The sequence below is a fragment of the Astatotilapia calliptera genome, chromosome 1, assembly GCF_964374335.1.
Source record: "Astatotilapia calliptera chromosome 1, fAstCal68.1, whole genome shotgun sequence".
Taxonomy (NCBI): Eukaryota; Metazoa; Chordata; class Actinopteri; order Cichliformes; family Cichlidae; genus Astatotilapia; species Astatotilapia calliptera.
The window spans coordinates 24,232,927-24,247,452 of NC_137422.1; the positions used below are offsets into that span (position 1 = coordinate 24,232,927).

General features: G+C 40.5%; 1 protein-coding gene across 2 annotated transcripts in view; it reads left to right on the top strand.

Annotated features, from left to right (window-relative positions):
* The first annotated feature begins 1,003 nt into the window (after positions 1-1,003).
* LOC113023476 (uncharacterized) overlaps positions 1,004-14,526 on the top strand; it is a 40,984-nt gene continuing 27,461 nt past the window's right edge. For both annotated transcript variants that reach the window (XM_026169505.2, XM_080302996.1), the window contains exons 1-2: positions 1,004-1,241; positions 5,397-5,472. In XM_026169505.2, coding sequence (XP_026025290.1) covers positions 1,220-1,241; positions 5,397-5,472 — 98 coding nt within the window. In that variant the 5' untranslated portion in view covers positions 1,004-1,219. The remainder of the gene's footprint in view (positions 1,242-5,396; positions 5,473-14,526) is intronic.

Sequence of the window (14,526 nt, forward strand, 5' to 3'; positions counted from 1 at the left end):
ATGGACTGGGGCGAGATCCAAAGTGAATCATATTCTTTTTTATTATTATTTTTTACATTTATTTTCCTTTGAAGACTAGCTGGGTTCTCCCTTAGAGATAGAGTGAGGAGCTCGGTCATTTGAGAGGGACTCGGAATAGAGCCGCTGCTCCTCCACATCGAAAGTAGCCAGTTGAGGTGGTACAGGCAACTGACTAGGATGCCTCCTCCTAGGTGAGCTACTCTGGGCATGTCCTTCAGGGAGGAGGCCCTGGGGCAGACCCAGGACTCCATGAAGAGATTACGGATAAGAAGGATGAGCCTGAATAGGTGGCTGTGGTGAAGGAAGTCTGGGATTCTCAACTCAGACTGCTGTCTCCTCGGCCTGAATCTGGATAAGCAGCAGAAAATTAATGGAAAATAAATGGAATTTCACTTGCCAAAACCAGGAGGCCAGACTTCTTGAGTGAGCCAGTAATAGAATTGATGGCAACACAAAGCATATTATTTGACAGATAATTGTATTAAAATGCACCAAAATTGACCTGAAAAACAGTTGAAAGCATGAAAAATCATAAAAGAGGTGAAACCTAGCAGACAGCTGCATGTTAATGACACGGGAAACTATGGGAAATAGGTCACTTTTGTCCTTTGATTGTGGAAAATTTATTTCCCTATTGCATTACTTTTAGTCGTGCTAATTATATACAGTAGAGACTACAGTTCTGTATAGTGCACATGTGAAGTGAAACAAACACACACCTGTGCCTTCAGGCTTCTGCTCTTCTTTGACACATGCATTAAAGTGCAAACACAAACACACACACGCACTACATGCACTATAGCAGCTTCCTTTTCGCCTGGTTTGAATTTGTAAGCCCGAAGCTCCTGCCAAAGCTCCTGTTGCTGTGGGGAGAAGCAGCTGCGCACTCATCCTACCCTCCTTCCAGTTTTCCAGCTAATGGAACATTCCAGTGCTCCCGTACGCCCCTGCCACAATAACAAATTTGGTACATCCCATTGGTGCTTCTCTAGCTGGTTTGTCACTGACTCAGTAGTATCACAGCAATCAGCCAAACAGTATTTTGAGCACACGCTTACCGGCGCGCGTACACGCAAACAACACCGCGCACATAGTCTGAGAGTGAGGACATAAGACGAGAGAGTTATAAAACAGAAGGAAAGAAATCCTCGGCTAGTCCTTCCACTCAACAGTCTTCTGGTTGTTCTGCATCCCTGATATGACCCTGTTCAGTCCAAGATGTGAGTATACCGAAGTGTTTCCTTGTGTATGTGTGATGATGCCTGTTTTAGTGGATGTTTGCATGCACCACGGTGTTTCTGAAAGACAGTATTTGCCATTGTTCCTCTCATTCCTTTTCTCTCCACTGCCATTTTCCCCCTTCATCCTGGAAGCTTTTCAGCTTTTGTGTGCTCATCTGTGCACTTCAGCCTGAAGCTCCGGTTTCTCTACATTTGTACCTCAGAGCTGTTTTTCTCGCTTTTCCCTGTCCGTAAACATTAGTCCAATCAGAAGGTGCTGTGGTAATATAGGAGACACTGGACTTGAGGATGTTAAACACTGTGATGCATTAAGAGGTGTTTCAGGCAAATTTACCTTTAAGCAAAAGCCAAGTGTGTTTCTCATATTGGCAAGGTCAGCACATGGTCTAGTCAGGATACAAAGGCTTTTGCTAGTGAAATGACTTATAGCTTAATTATGTTGTAATACCCATCTCTCCATATGGATTGAGATTTCTTTAGTTTTCTTCTTCATCTGCAAAGTGAACAGTGCATCCATGAACAGTTTCTAATAAGACTACATTACCATGCAGGCACAGTGCCAATATCTTCTCACAACTTCCACACTAGTTTGGAAACCTCAGTCTGTTCTCAAAGCTACTTGTCTGGTGGGGAAGCAGAGGCTTCAGACAAGGTCAGTATAGACTAAAAGACTCCACAGTGAAAGTAAAACGCATCTTAAACTGTTGAATACTTCCACAGTGCAAAAATAAAGTCAAGTCACTGTTGTCGTCTCCCTCACTATAATGCTGCAATCTGCTTCACTGTTGAGACGTGGTTTTTAGCACACTAGCATCTCTCTCAACTTACCATGTATCCATGCCAACAAACAGTATATTTCCTGTTTTTTATTTGTTCCTTAGAGCTGTAAGTAATAATTTATGTTACACAGTTTCGTGTTTTTATCTGTGAGTGGAAACTAAGTGTTCATGGTTGCAGAGACTCGGCATATCGACAAGACCTGCACACGCTGCACTTATACCTAGACATCGTCAACACTACCAGGATGTGAATTAATTAATAAGCTTTATGACAAGTGAGGGGGATTTATGTGATCCTACAGTCACAATGATATCATCAACTGTAAGTCTAAATCAAATTTAGGTTAATAAAATGTTAATTTCTGCTATTCTGGTTGTGCTGCTTGATAGTACTGTATACTGTGCCTTGACAAATTTGTTCTGGTCCAGAATAAGTAGTAGGCTTAAGTAAAGCCAATAACCAGTGATCAAAAGAAAAGGCACTAAGGACAGACAAAGAACAATACAAGAGCAGAAAATATCTTACTGTAGTTTAATCTTTTATCAAGGTTCTTTTGTAATTTAACCAATCTGCTAAATTGAAATCAGCTTTGCAGTCCTGGTTTAAATGATTGTTGCAAAAGCGTTCAGCCATACGCGCTCTCTTTTCTTTTACTTTTAGGATGCAGCGCTTCAGAAAAGCAAAGTGAGTGTGCGAACGGTATTACCAAATATTCCATTTGAATTAAATGCCTCTGAAAATTTCAGTGTCAGTCTGCAGCTCAAGCGTTTGCGTTCTGCTCTGAAGTTAGTTACTCGATTAAGATGTTGAATCAAATTACACTGAAAAATACATCAAACATTTAGGGATGCGGTTCAGCCCAACGCGTGATAAATTGAAGAATTGGGATGAAAATAAAAATGATGATAGAAGACGGCAGATTTAGCTGTTTTTATCTGATCACATTATCCAATCTCCCACACATCCGTGACTTCAAGTGTGTGTGTGTGTGTGTGTGTGTGTGTGTGTGCATTCAGACTGTTTGCTAAAAAAGAATCTGTGAAAATAAAGTAAGTGCTGTGCACAGACTCCCCTTAATGCATGTGTTGCAGACTCTTAAAGCAACTTTCAGTGTTTTCCAATGAGGTGAATACACAGATTCCTATTTCCTAACTTTGATCCAGGTTCAAGGTTTCATTAGAGCAGGGTGGGTGCTGATTGACTGGGATCTTCAGGGGAAATCTAGGCTCCTTCTAGCTTTGAAAACTCAGAATAAGAAAAGCTTTTCCACATTGTGTCTATGTAATTTTGTTTCCAGGTAGTGTGATTAAGCTGGCTCTAACTTTGGCTGGGTATGAAGCGGCACTCTGGCAGTCAGCCTGACATCCGCTGATACAAAGCATAGTGATGGACTGTGGCGGAGGCTGAGGCTTTATAACCCATTACAGCTGATCGCATGTGACCTTGCTGTGTCCTCTGATGCTCTTTGAGCCAGTTTTACGAAATAACTGTCTATCAGATTATACTGCCGTTTGAGTTCTATATCTCCCTGCCAGTTTGCACCTGGAATCTCTCAGGCTGGTCATGGATTTGTAAATGAGTCCTGAATCACTACACAATCTTGTTATGGCTGAAATATTAGTATTCGTTGAAAATAATCCAATTTTGCACGTATTGCAGAATTGCTGTCTGTACGGTTTCTAACCACACGGTGATGATGTAGTAATGTTTCAATTATGTGTTTATATTTAAACCATATATTTTCTTAAATCTGTCATCTAAACTAGAAGCAAAAATAGAAATAAAACTAAAATAATAGTCTACTTGTGATTGCCCTCCAATAAAATGGATGGTATAAATGGATAATAAATGACAGTAGTGAAACATAGTGGTTGTAATCTGCAACATGTTTTCATGATAAAAGCTACAATTTTGACATATGATCCACAATACTATATGTATGTCCTCAAAACTCTTTAGTCTGCATTATATTCATTTAGCAGATGATTTTATCCAAAGGCCTACAATAGTAGTGTCTTTCAAACAAGTTATTATTTTTTTATAGCTCTAATAAATGCACAATGTAGCTGCTTAAAGTGAGACTGTTTGGTATTTGCAAGGGGAAAAAATGCATATTGCATCACAACAACCATGAATCACTTTTTCCTTTGCGTTCACCGTGGTTAGAGCAGGGTGGAGTATTTTATAACACTGTGAGGTCACTTCTTTTTCATGGGCCTCTATGTTTCTGTAGCCAACTATAGGGCAGAATCTGTGTGTGGCTCACCAAAAAAAGTTGTCATTTATGTGAAGTCACTTTAATTCAAAACGCAGTTTGCCTTGTTTTTTGAAACTATACCTCTGAACAGAAAACCCCCAAAACAAAACAAAGTATAATACACATATATATATACGTGCATACATGCATGGGCATAGATGTGAAGTCTGCAAAGGAGGAGCTAACTGTGGTGTATATAGGATTTTGTTTACTCTGATAGCACTCTGATTACCTCCTGAGGTTTTGCTCCTGTTGAGCGACACAACTGTGCTCAGCAGCATCCTCCCCTCTCTTCCTGTGTAATGGCTTCATCACGCAGTCAATCATACAGTCATCCTGTTGCTCAGCAAACTCATTATAAAACTCAGTTTTGTTTTCCTGGCACACAATGCCGAGCCATTATATTTAAAAGATAATGTGTAGGCCTTTTGTCCTTTTAGTGTAAGGAGATGTAGTCACTTTTTCATGAAAATACTATGTCTACTTTGGGAGGTAAAGGCGCATACGTATGTCTAAATTTCTTTTCACACTTTCAAACCCATACTTAATTAATTGTCGCTTCCAGCCATTTGACAATCATGCTGTGCGAGTGTATGTGCAGCTGGCCCAGTCACACTCCATTCACCACCCATCTGTCCATGTCAGACTGGACTTCTCTCCTCTCCCCGTCTCTTTGCTGCTTACCTCCTGCCTGTTTTTGTTTTGTCTTTTACTCACCTTTGGTAAATTGACAAGAGAGCAAGCACAGTGAGAGCAGTGAGCTGCTGGTGTGTCCTGTAATCAAGATGGTTTATGGTTAAATGGCTAACATGTATATAAAAGTGTTTGCAGGAGAGAAAGAGTGAGATCAGAGCTCAGTTGAGCTTTTTAGAGGTTGTGCCAAGTTTCCAATGTATCCTTGCAGACAGGAAATAAAAATGGAGGTTCCTGTGTGTGTGTGTGTGTGTGTGTGTGTGTGTGTGTGTGTGTGTGTGTGTGTGTGTGTGTGTGTGTGTGTGTGTGTGTGTGTGTGTGTGTTGTACTCTCTCTTTGTTGTGTTGCAGTATGTCGCTCTTTACTGTATCAGTACAAAGTTAATTGGTTGCTCTTTCATGCAGACATGAGCATGAGTGGAGAGTTGAAGTCAAGCCGCTCTAGGGCAGCCAGTAAGAGGGCCAGCAACACCACTTATGGGTGAGTATGACACCGCCCACCTCCCCACACCCACAAAGCCCACAAAGCCCACAAAGCTCACACACCCACAAAGCACACACACACACACACACACACACACACACACACACACACACACACACACACACACACACACACACACACACACACACACAGGAACACTCTCCTATCCCCCACACACTCAGAGATAATCATGCGCTCTATTATTTGCTGCAGCCCTTTATCTGTAACTCAATGGTTGCACCTCAGCTTTCCAATCAATGCAGCATTATTTGTTATTAGCTTCATACCAGTGTATGTAAGCTGCTATTGATTTTGGCCAGAGGTGCTGTCTCCATCAGTCAATGTTTGAATCCATCTGTTGATGTAGTGCACACATATGATTGGAGCTGATTACTGTTTATTGCTGACAGTTCAATACTGCGGTGTGCAGCTACACTAACGTAAACTCTGTGCTCAGATGGCTGGGGAAGGGAGTTGGAGGGGTAGTGGAAGAGATGACAGTGTGTGGGCTTGTTTGAATTCGTTCATGGCTTCATTACTCAACTCGAACTCTCTCTTTGAACTGCAGATTTTTCTCTGGCTGCGGCTCTGTAGGCCAAAGCTCCTTTTATTAGCACAAACCACAGAGAGTACTGTCTTTTTGTTAAGTTTGAGTCGATCCTCATTTTGTAGCACTCACTGGTAATGGCTCATTGTATGTACTCTGTAAATCCATGTATGTCCTTCAAAATTAATTTAAAACAAAGGGGAACAAAATAGAAAAGTCCAAGAAATTTAGAAAAAGTCACCAAATTCCCAAATTAAATGATAGTTTCTGAAAGCATACAAAAGTGTTTTTTTAACATTTAAGAAGCTAAGATGAGAAAAACATTAATTTTTAAAATATGTTGCCGGACGTCCACTCTAGGATAAAAAAAATACTGCAAAGTAGGTTAGGAATGCAAACAAGAATAGAAAATGAATATTAACAGATGTACTGATATTGAGGCCAACTTGTTTGTCTCGGTCTCAATCAGAAAATCTCATTAATATTCTATCTTCTGTGCAACAGGGCCTCCACATGTGTTTCCAGCTCCACAATACACACTGATGATTTTCAATTCAAGGCAGCTGTATTGATGTCCTTCTGTTGGTTTCATCATATATTAGAGTGGTGTATAGATGTAAAAATAGTGCAATATGGGTCATTATGTATTATGTAGACAGCATGTCCTTGAAAACAGTTAATCCAGCTCTCTACTTGTGCTCCCTGCTCCAATCCCTCTAACCAGCCCTGCCTAAACCTTGAACCCCCAAACATTATTCAGCCATTCCACCATGCAGTTATTCAACAGCACTGCATGCATTAATGAGGTTAGTCATACAACACACATACTCACGATGACTAACACCCAGTGGAAAACACCTGAGGTAGCAACCCCAATGTAGCCTGATATAGCCTCCGTGATATTTTGCAGAAATGACATAGACTTAAAGCAGAGGACGTTGGATTTCTGTGGTCGTTTGAGGCTTATAGACACATCCAGCAGGCTAAACTAAGCACGGGACACATCCAGCCTGTTAATACATGCAAAAAACATGATTACAGTCATGCGGGTCGCTCTGTGACGCATGTGCAGTGGTGCTTTAAGCCTGATGCTAATCTTCACGTCAGCGTATTTATGGACAATGCTGTTCTAATGATAAGCAGGTATTGTTTTGATAAACAATTTAGATTACTATACTGACATATATCACTTACAGCACAGACTTGTGGATGTAATTATTTTTGCAGAGTTTTGATCATCACTCAAACTAGTGTGGAACTCAAACTATTTTGAGTCTGTTCACATTTAAGGGTACATGAATGCATGATGGTGTACTAACTAACTGTCACAAAACATGAGGATGAAAAACTGCCTTTTTCTCACCCTTAGTGGTCATGTGGTCATTTTTCTAGCCACATAGCACAAACCACCAAACAATTTTCACCCAGCGTGAAGAAGATTAATTGCGTGTAGTGGCTCAGTCACACTAAAGGAAAAATAGGACAGCAGTGTCCTTGCGAGTAGGAAAAATCAGTGGCTGCCCATTACTGCATTTATTTATTTATTTTTCTATTTGTATTTGGCAACTAGTTACAAGTAGTTTTGGTGAGCAACTGGTTTCTTGATGGTTAAATGTCCAACATCCTGAGCGTCTGAGTGACCAGAATGTAAGGAAGTTGCCCTGCAACTCAAACCAAACATCACACGTGTTGTGTCATCTTGGTTTTATTAAACACAACTGTTCTCTTCCCTGGAAATGAATTTAGCATTATGGTCAGACACGCATCAAATTGCTGATGTTCACAAAATGCACTGCATGAGTGCAGCCTGCTAACAGAAGTACCTGAGTTGAGACACGCTGGGATAGTCAGAGGATTACATTATTACAGTTCATCCTGAAAGGGACACAATTTAATAAAACTGACAAATCACAAACTCGTAGTGACACTAGAGGAAGATTCAACAAAGTTTATGCCATGAGGATTTGTGTATATGGACAATTTTCTCCATACATTTTAAAAGGTAATCCATCAACAGTTATCAAGACAAACCAAAATTACCAACCGTTAGACTGATGGCAAAATCAAATGCATGACAGTAAGTTACAAAATAAAAAGGAATAAAATGCTTTCTTTTGGCCTTACTGGAAGGCAGTGTTTACAATTCCTCTGCATAACATATATATTTTGATTTCTAAAGAAAATGTGAGCAGTACAGCTACAGTTACACATGAAAATGTTGTGAGGCAGCTACCAAAAAATCTCTCTGTCCAGGCTCCAGTAATCTTGCTTTGTGCTGCTAGCAGCAGCGTGCCCTGACTACTCCCTCCCACTATTCTCACAGCGCTGGCCAGCAAACGTTCGCCTGTGGCCTAGATTACTTTGCAAACAAACTTTCTAAGTCATGTCTAAGATGCTAAAGCAGTGTAATCTACTCATCCAAAACCATGTAGCCTACCACTCTTTCTAAACTGTTATTATGGCTTGAAAGCTGGATTATGAAGCTCACAATAAAAATTCTATTGATAGTAAAACCCAATAAAGGTTTTCATTTGATGTCTTAATGCACTGCAAGTCATTTCTTGCCTCATGATATCAAGCACGTTTGTTTTTTTTCTTCTGTCTCTTCCTGCTGCCATTCTCTCATGCACTATATCTACCCCCAGGCTATTTCCTCTACAGCGACCCTGGCAACATATGGGTGTTGTCATCATTTATCGTTCATGCTTTCTGACTGTCACAGGTCCTCTCTATTAGTGAGCCACAGCTGTGGAAGCAGTGATGGGGTGTAGCGAGTGGCAAATGTTCCACAACCCAGATGCTGTTGATGCTGCAGCCGTGGCCCTTGTGTGCTCCAGTGCATTACTACAAAGCTCACTGCACTGTACTGTGTGGCCCATATAGGAAGGCTCAGGTGCCATATGAGGGGTCTCAGAGGAGCGTGTGTGCTTGAATGTGTGTGTGCGGTCAATGTATAGTTAACCCATGGCTTGGGATAGAAGACTGGGTTGGGTGATGGAGGGAGGCTTGCTGTTTAGTCTTTGTCTCTCAAAGCACTTGCTGTTATAATTAAGATGGAACAATAACACACAGGCATAGTCATGTTAACTAATATTTTCTTCTCCCCTTGTTATGTGTGATAAGACTTTTGTGGCTGTAGTTGTAATTTTTTTTCTCCCCGAAGTATGTCCAGTCTATCTTAAGGTTACTACAGTATTCATTTTACTAGCTGCTCCATTGGTTTTCTCAGTGGTAAGGGGAAGGAGAGAGGCACAGAGGAGGGGGATAGGAGGGTAGCCTTGAAACCGAGTGGCAATGTGCTGAGCATCTGGTCACTGGTATTTTCGTCTGATTTCTTCTTTAATTATGAGAGGGGCTACTCATAGAGGAGTCGGTGTTAGGATGGAAACAGTGCGAGCCATCTGTTAGATCAGCTCAAAGACGCTGAAGGGGGCAGAAGGGGCAAATATGAACTCTGAAGTGGCCAGAAACAGTAGATGATGAAGTCCTACGTTATACACAGTGAACCAGAACTTAAAAGCTAATTTGACAGCACGGCGATGGATAAGAGAGTGACAGGAAATATTTTAGGTCATATTATTAACTTCATTTAATGTTGCTCTTTTTTTTATTGGTTATGGTAACACTATAAAATCACCAGCCACATCATTAGGTACACTTTTGCCTTCAGAGATCCCTAATTTATCAATACATAAATTCAAGGGTTTTTTTTCATATTGACATGATAGCGTCACACAGTTGCTGCAGATATGTCGACATCAACGGACATCAGTGATGTAAATCTCCCAGTCCACCACATGCCAGAGGTGCTCTGTTGGATTGAGGTGACTGTAGGCTATGAGTACAGTGAACTCATTGTGATGTTCAAGAAACCAGTTTGAGATGACCTGTGCTTTGTGACATGGTGTGCTACCGTGCTGGAAGCAGCCATTAGAAGATGGTACATTTAAACAATATTCATTTGGTACTAAGGAGCCCAAAGTTTTCTTCTTCTTCCTTTGGCTGGTCCCTTTAAACAGGTTTTATGCTTTCCACATCCACAAGTCCACTAGGGACCGCTAGGTACCTGTGACTTAATTTTGGGTCCCTGTCCGTGTACACAACAGAGTATAATAGCTTTAGTGGTCACGTAAGTAGATCATCTGCCTCCATCTCACTTTAACCCTAGCATCCTCTTCTGTCACACCAACCCTCTGGATGTCCTCCTTTACTACATCCATGAATCTTCTCTGTGGACCCTTTTTTTCCTGTTGCCTGGCAGCTCCATATTCAAAATCCTTTCACTGTTTCTCTTTTGCACATGTAAAAACCATCTCAGCCTTTCTTATTCTGTCTACAAATTAAAGGGCCCAAACTGTGTCATAAAATAATATATGTTCTCTTTAGAGAAGACTGTGTAGGAAAATCCCAGTAGATCAGCAATTTCTGAAATACTCAGACCAGCCGTTTTTTGTGTCAACAACTGCCATTTTCAAAGTCACCTAAATCACCTTTAATCCCCATTATGATGCTCAATTTGAACTTCAGCACGCTGTCTTGACCATGTTTACATGCCTAAATGCATTGAGTTGCTGCTATGTAATTGGCTGATTAGATTTTTGAGTTAAGAAGCTGTTGAACAGATGTATCAAAGTGGCTCTTGAGTGTACTCTCCAAGCTTGGCACTGTGAATGGGAATGTGTTGTCACACATGGGGAGAGCTGGCGAGTAACCAAGTACAAATACTTTGTAACTATACACGATTTTCAGGTATCTTTACTTGAGTACTTATTTTTCTTTTTACTGTTACGTCCTACATTTTAACACAAATATCTATATTTCCTACCACTTACATTTTCAAAACAGACGTGTTACCTTTGGTTTAAGACATTTGAGGGGAGTTATTATTTCAAGTCTCTGCACCCTTTAACAGTAACACATAAAAAGCAATCCTAATGGTTATCAATTACAAAGAGATATAAGTTGTATCTGATATAGCACCTCATTTGTTAAACCAGATTTTGGATCTGTATTTGATGTAAAGTTGTGTTGTGAAACATCCTGGAAAACATACTAAGTTATACTAACTGTGTGGTATTTAAAGGTTGCAGTTTAATGTTCTGTGATGGCTGTAAAGCAAAGAACAGTGTGTGACTGGTGCACAGCGGCTTTGGTGTTCATGGTCAGAGTTAGGCTAGATTAAGTGTTGCAGAGATGAATTTGAATTTAAGCTGATGATGCTTAGATTCATTCACTGAACGAAGGACAGTGTAAACATTGTACTGTCAGTGTAGAGGATGGAAATCAGCAAAGACCATTCATGAAACATCTGCTGACATCTTGTTGAATTCAGTTGTGTAGATCCACAAAGAGTAAACAGTAAACCTCAGGTCAGCTGATCACAGCCTGTACATCTAAAATCGAATGGATCTTACAATAGAAGTTATTCTGGGATGTGATTCTTTTCCCTACGTGGAACCACTGCAGTCGATCTTAAGGTTCCTCCACCCACTGAATCCCCCTTTAACCCTGACTGTGCTCATTTCACAGGCAACAGAAAATATATATATTTTTAATTCTCCTTTTCTTCTAGCCTCATGTTCTACATAACTGATTCAAGCTGGGTACATTCATTAGAATTTAAATTTGGACTAAAATAAAGTTTGTCTTCTCATGTGCTTTTAGAATTTTGTGAAATTATTATAGTACGAGGTTCAGATGGCATCGCACAAAAATAGCTTGTAAAAGTGTCCTCAAAAGAGCTTTCTTACTTTGAGTACATTTCAGAGCCTTTTAAATAAGTTGTACTCGATTTGAAGTAAATATAAGTACTTCTAATTGAGTATTTTTTAACAGAAGTATTTGTACTTCTACTTAAATACTGAATGTCTGTACTTTTGTCACCTCTGATGATGGGGAAAGAAGAACCAGCAGACAGGTTTAAACCAAGTTATTTTAAAGAAAACAAACAAAGATGAATATTAAATTCCAAACATTCGGTAGGATATATACACTACACAGCCACATCCTATTACAGCTTTCAATTAAACATACTTGTCTTGACTGTGCATGGCGTGCACTATTAGTTTTACAGCATGAAAGACCAATAAAAACTCTTAAAAAAGACAGATGACATAAAGCTTAAGCTGTCATTCAAGACGGCAGTGTTGGGAATAACCCATAAACCTACATTTGAATCTTAAAAAACAATATCCTCCTCCTCCTCATTTGTTTCCATGCAGCACTTGTTTTGACAGTTTGTATATGAGGGTCTCGCCTTAGGCTCGGTTGGCTGACATCTGTAAATCCACCAGCAGTGCAAAAGCAAAGGGCAAACTGAGGCACTGTCAATGTTCGCCGATTTTAAGAATGACCTCTTTCTGCTGGATACAGTTCTGTGTCTCTCAATTGTCACAACGCAGCTGACTACCAGCTGTTATGATCCCTACCCAGAGCCAAATGTGCGCACAACACATTGTAATCAATTTTTAAAATGACATTTGTAAACATTATTTATAGAGAGAGGAGTGCAGTTTGCACAGAATGAGAAACTAAAAAAAGGCCTCACATTTATTAGAAATGCAAAAAACTGACTTCTGTCACTTCTAACATATAAAGAGAAATAAATATGTAAAATAGATGCAAAACCTGATTACACCGCCTCCTGTGTTCTTCCCAGCGTGGGCTTTGGGTTTAGAATTGACATGATATCATTGTTCCTGATCTATGCCCAAGACTAGTGTGAGCTCATATCTGAGATTGTGTGACTTATGCATGGTAGGAGTAAAATAACATTTATTTCCTTTCATAAACTCGAAGTAGTTGCCCTGTCCTTGCTAACTTTGCAAAAAGTAACTGAGCAAGGGATATGATATTGGATGTTTTTCATCTGCATTCAAAAAGTATCTAACAAATAAAATAGCTCACCTATTGCTTTGGTGTCCATTTGTTTAAAAAGTACTTTGCTGTGTATTCCAGTTTACAGTGATGGATTTCTCGCTATGTAATTTATCCTTACAAATAGGACAAATATTCTGCTTATGTCTGCACCTTGGAAAAATTAAGTTAAATCAAGTGTGGAGGAAGTTCTTTGTCTGTGTGACTAATGCATCCGTGTTTTCTTTGTGAGCAGCGTTGTTGTTGTTCTGCCAGACGATGTGTCTCCATGTTTTGATATCACGGCTCATTCCCAGATCGAGAAGATTTGAGTATTAATTGTGTCAAATCCTGAACACTGCATTATTTAAAGTGTTGAAGACTTGTGTGCAACTCATTTACGCTCGTGTGAAAAAGTGGAAATCTGTTATATTGAAAACATTACACAAAATGCTGACAGAAATGAACCCAGATTAGTCACTTTAGACGTTAGTAGATTTTGAACAAAGCACTTGTTGCATTTTTTCATAACCTCTGACATGTGTCCAGCAGCGACTAACCAGGACAAGTAAAAGTAGCGCGAACTTCTCTGTGAAGCTTTTTATTCTCATCACAACCACGTTTCTTTTAGTGTGTACGACAAAGTGACAAGGGAGGAGAGTCTGACTGTCTGAGAGAGTGAGTGAGAGACCATGGTGGCAGCCTTGACTTGTGCCTCGGCCAAAAACAGCCCACTAACTATTCATCAAAGCCTACTGTTCCCTCCCCTTTCCACGTGAACATCAATTTTACAACATAACTGTCATTTTCATTTTTGTGTCCAGCTTTTCTCTCTGTCCTTTGTCAGCTTGCTCGCCGCATGAATGCACCTGTGTGATGTGCCGTTTTCAGTGCATTCCTGAGAGATGACTAGGGCTGGACTGTGGGTAAAGGTCAGTGCAGTCAGAGGTGGATGTACTGTTGGGGAAAAGGTCGCTTTCCATGGAGACAGAAGGAAAGTGCATCTGCTGGTTTCAGGGCCACTGACAAAGCCTTTGAGAGAGTAGAGAACAACAGAGATGATAGAAGATAGGGTTCGAGCGGTTCGAAGGAAGGAGCAAGGGAGCGGCAGGCTGGCTGCAGACACAATGTTCTTTGGAAATAAGGTCATGAGCCAGCAATGGTGACACCGGTGGCTCAGGGCATAATGGCACGAAGGGCCATATTCACCAGGAAGAAAAATCTATCTCTTTCTGTGTGTGTGTTTCTGTTGGTTTATATCCATATACTGTGTGGCTGTGAGCATTACCAGGCCAGATGAGTTATCTTTCCTGTCCTACAGGCTTATCACTCTACCGTGGCTGGCCCCTTTGCTAATGAAGTCATCTCTATCCCCACAGCATTCTCCACACTGGGAGGAGAATGTAAGGCAAGCAGGTGGAAAAAAGGAGGCATGAATAAAGATTGATGCAGAAACTTGAAAGACAGGCAGGGTGTAATACCGTAACAAGACAAGTGTGAAACAATTGGGAGACGGGTACGTAAGAGAGAAAAATGCAGAGAGAGGAAGAAATAACAGCATTCAGGGAGAGCGAGGGGTGAAGAAAGCAAAGGAGAGAAAGCAAGTGAGCACTGCACTGCGTGTCATTGGCCCCCTGGCATGAACAATC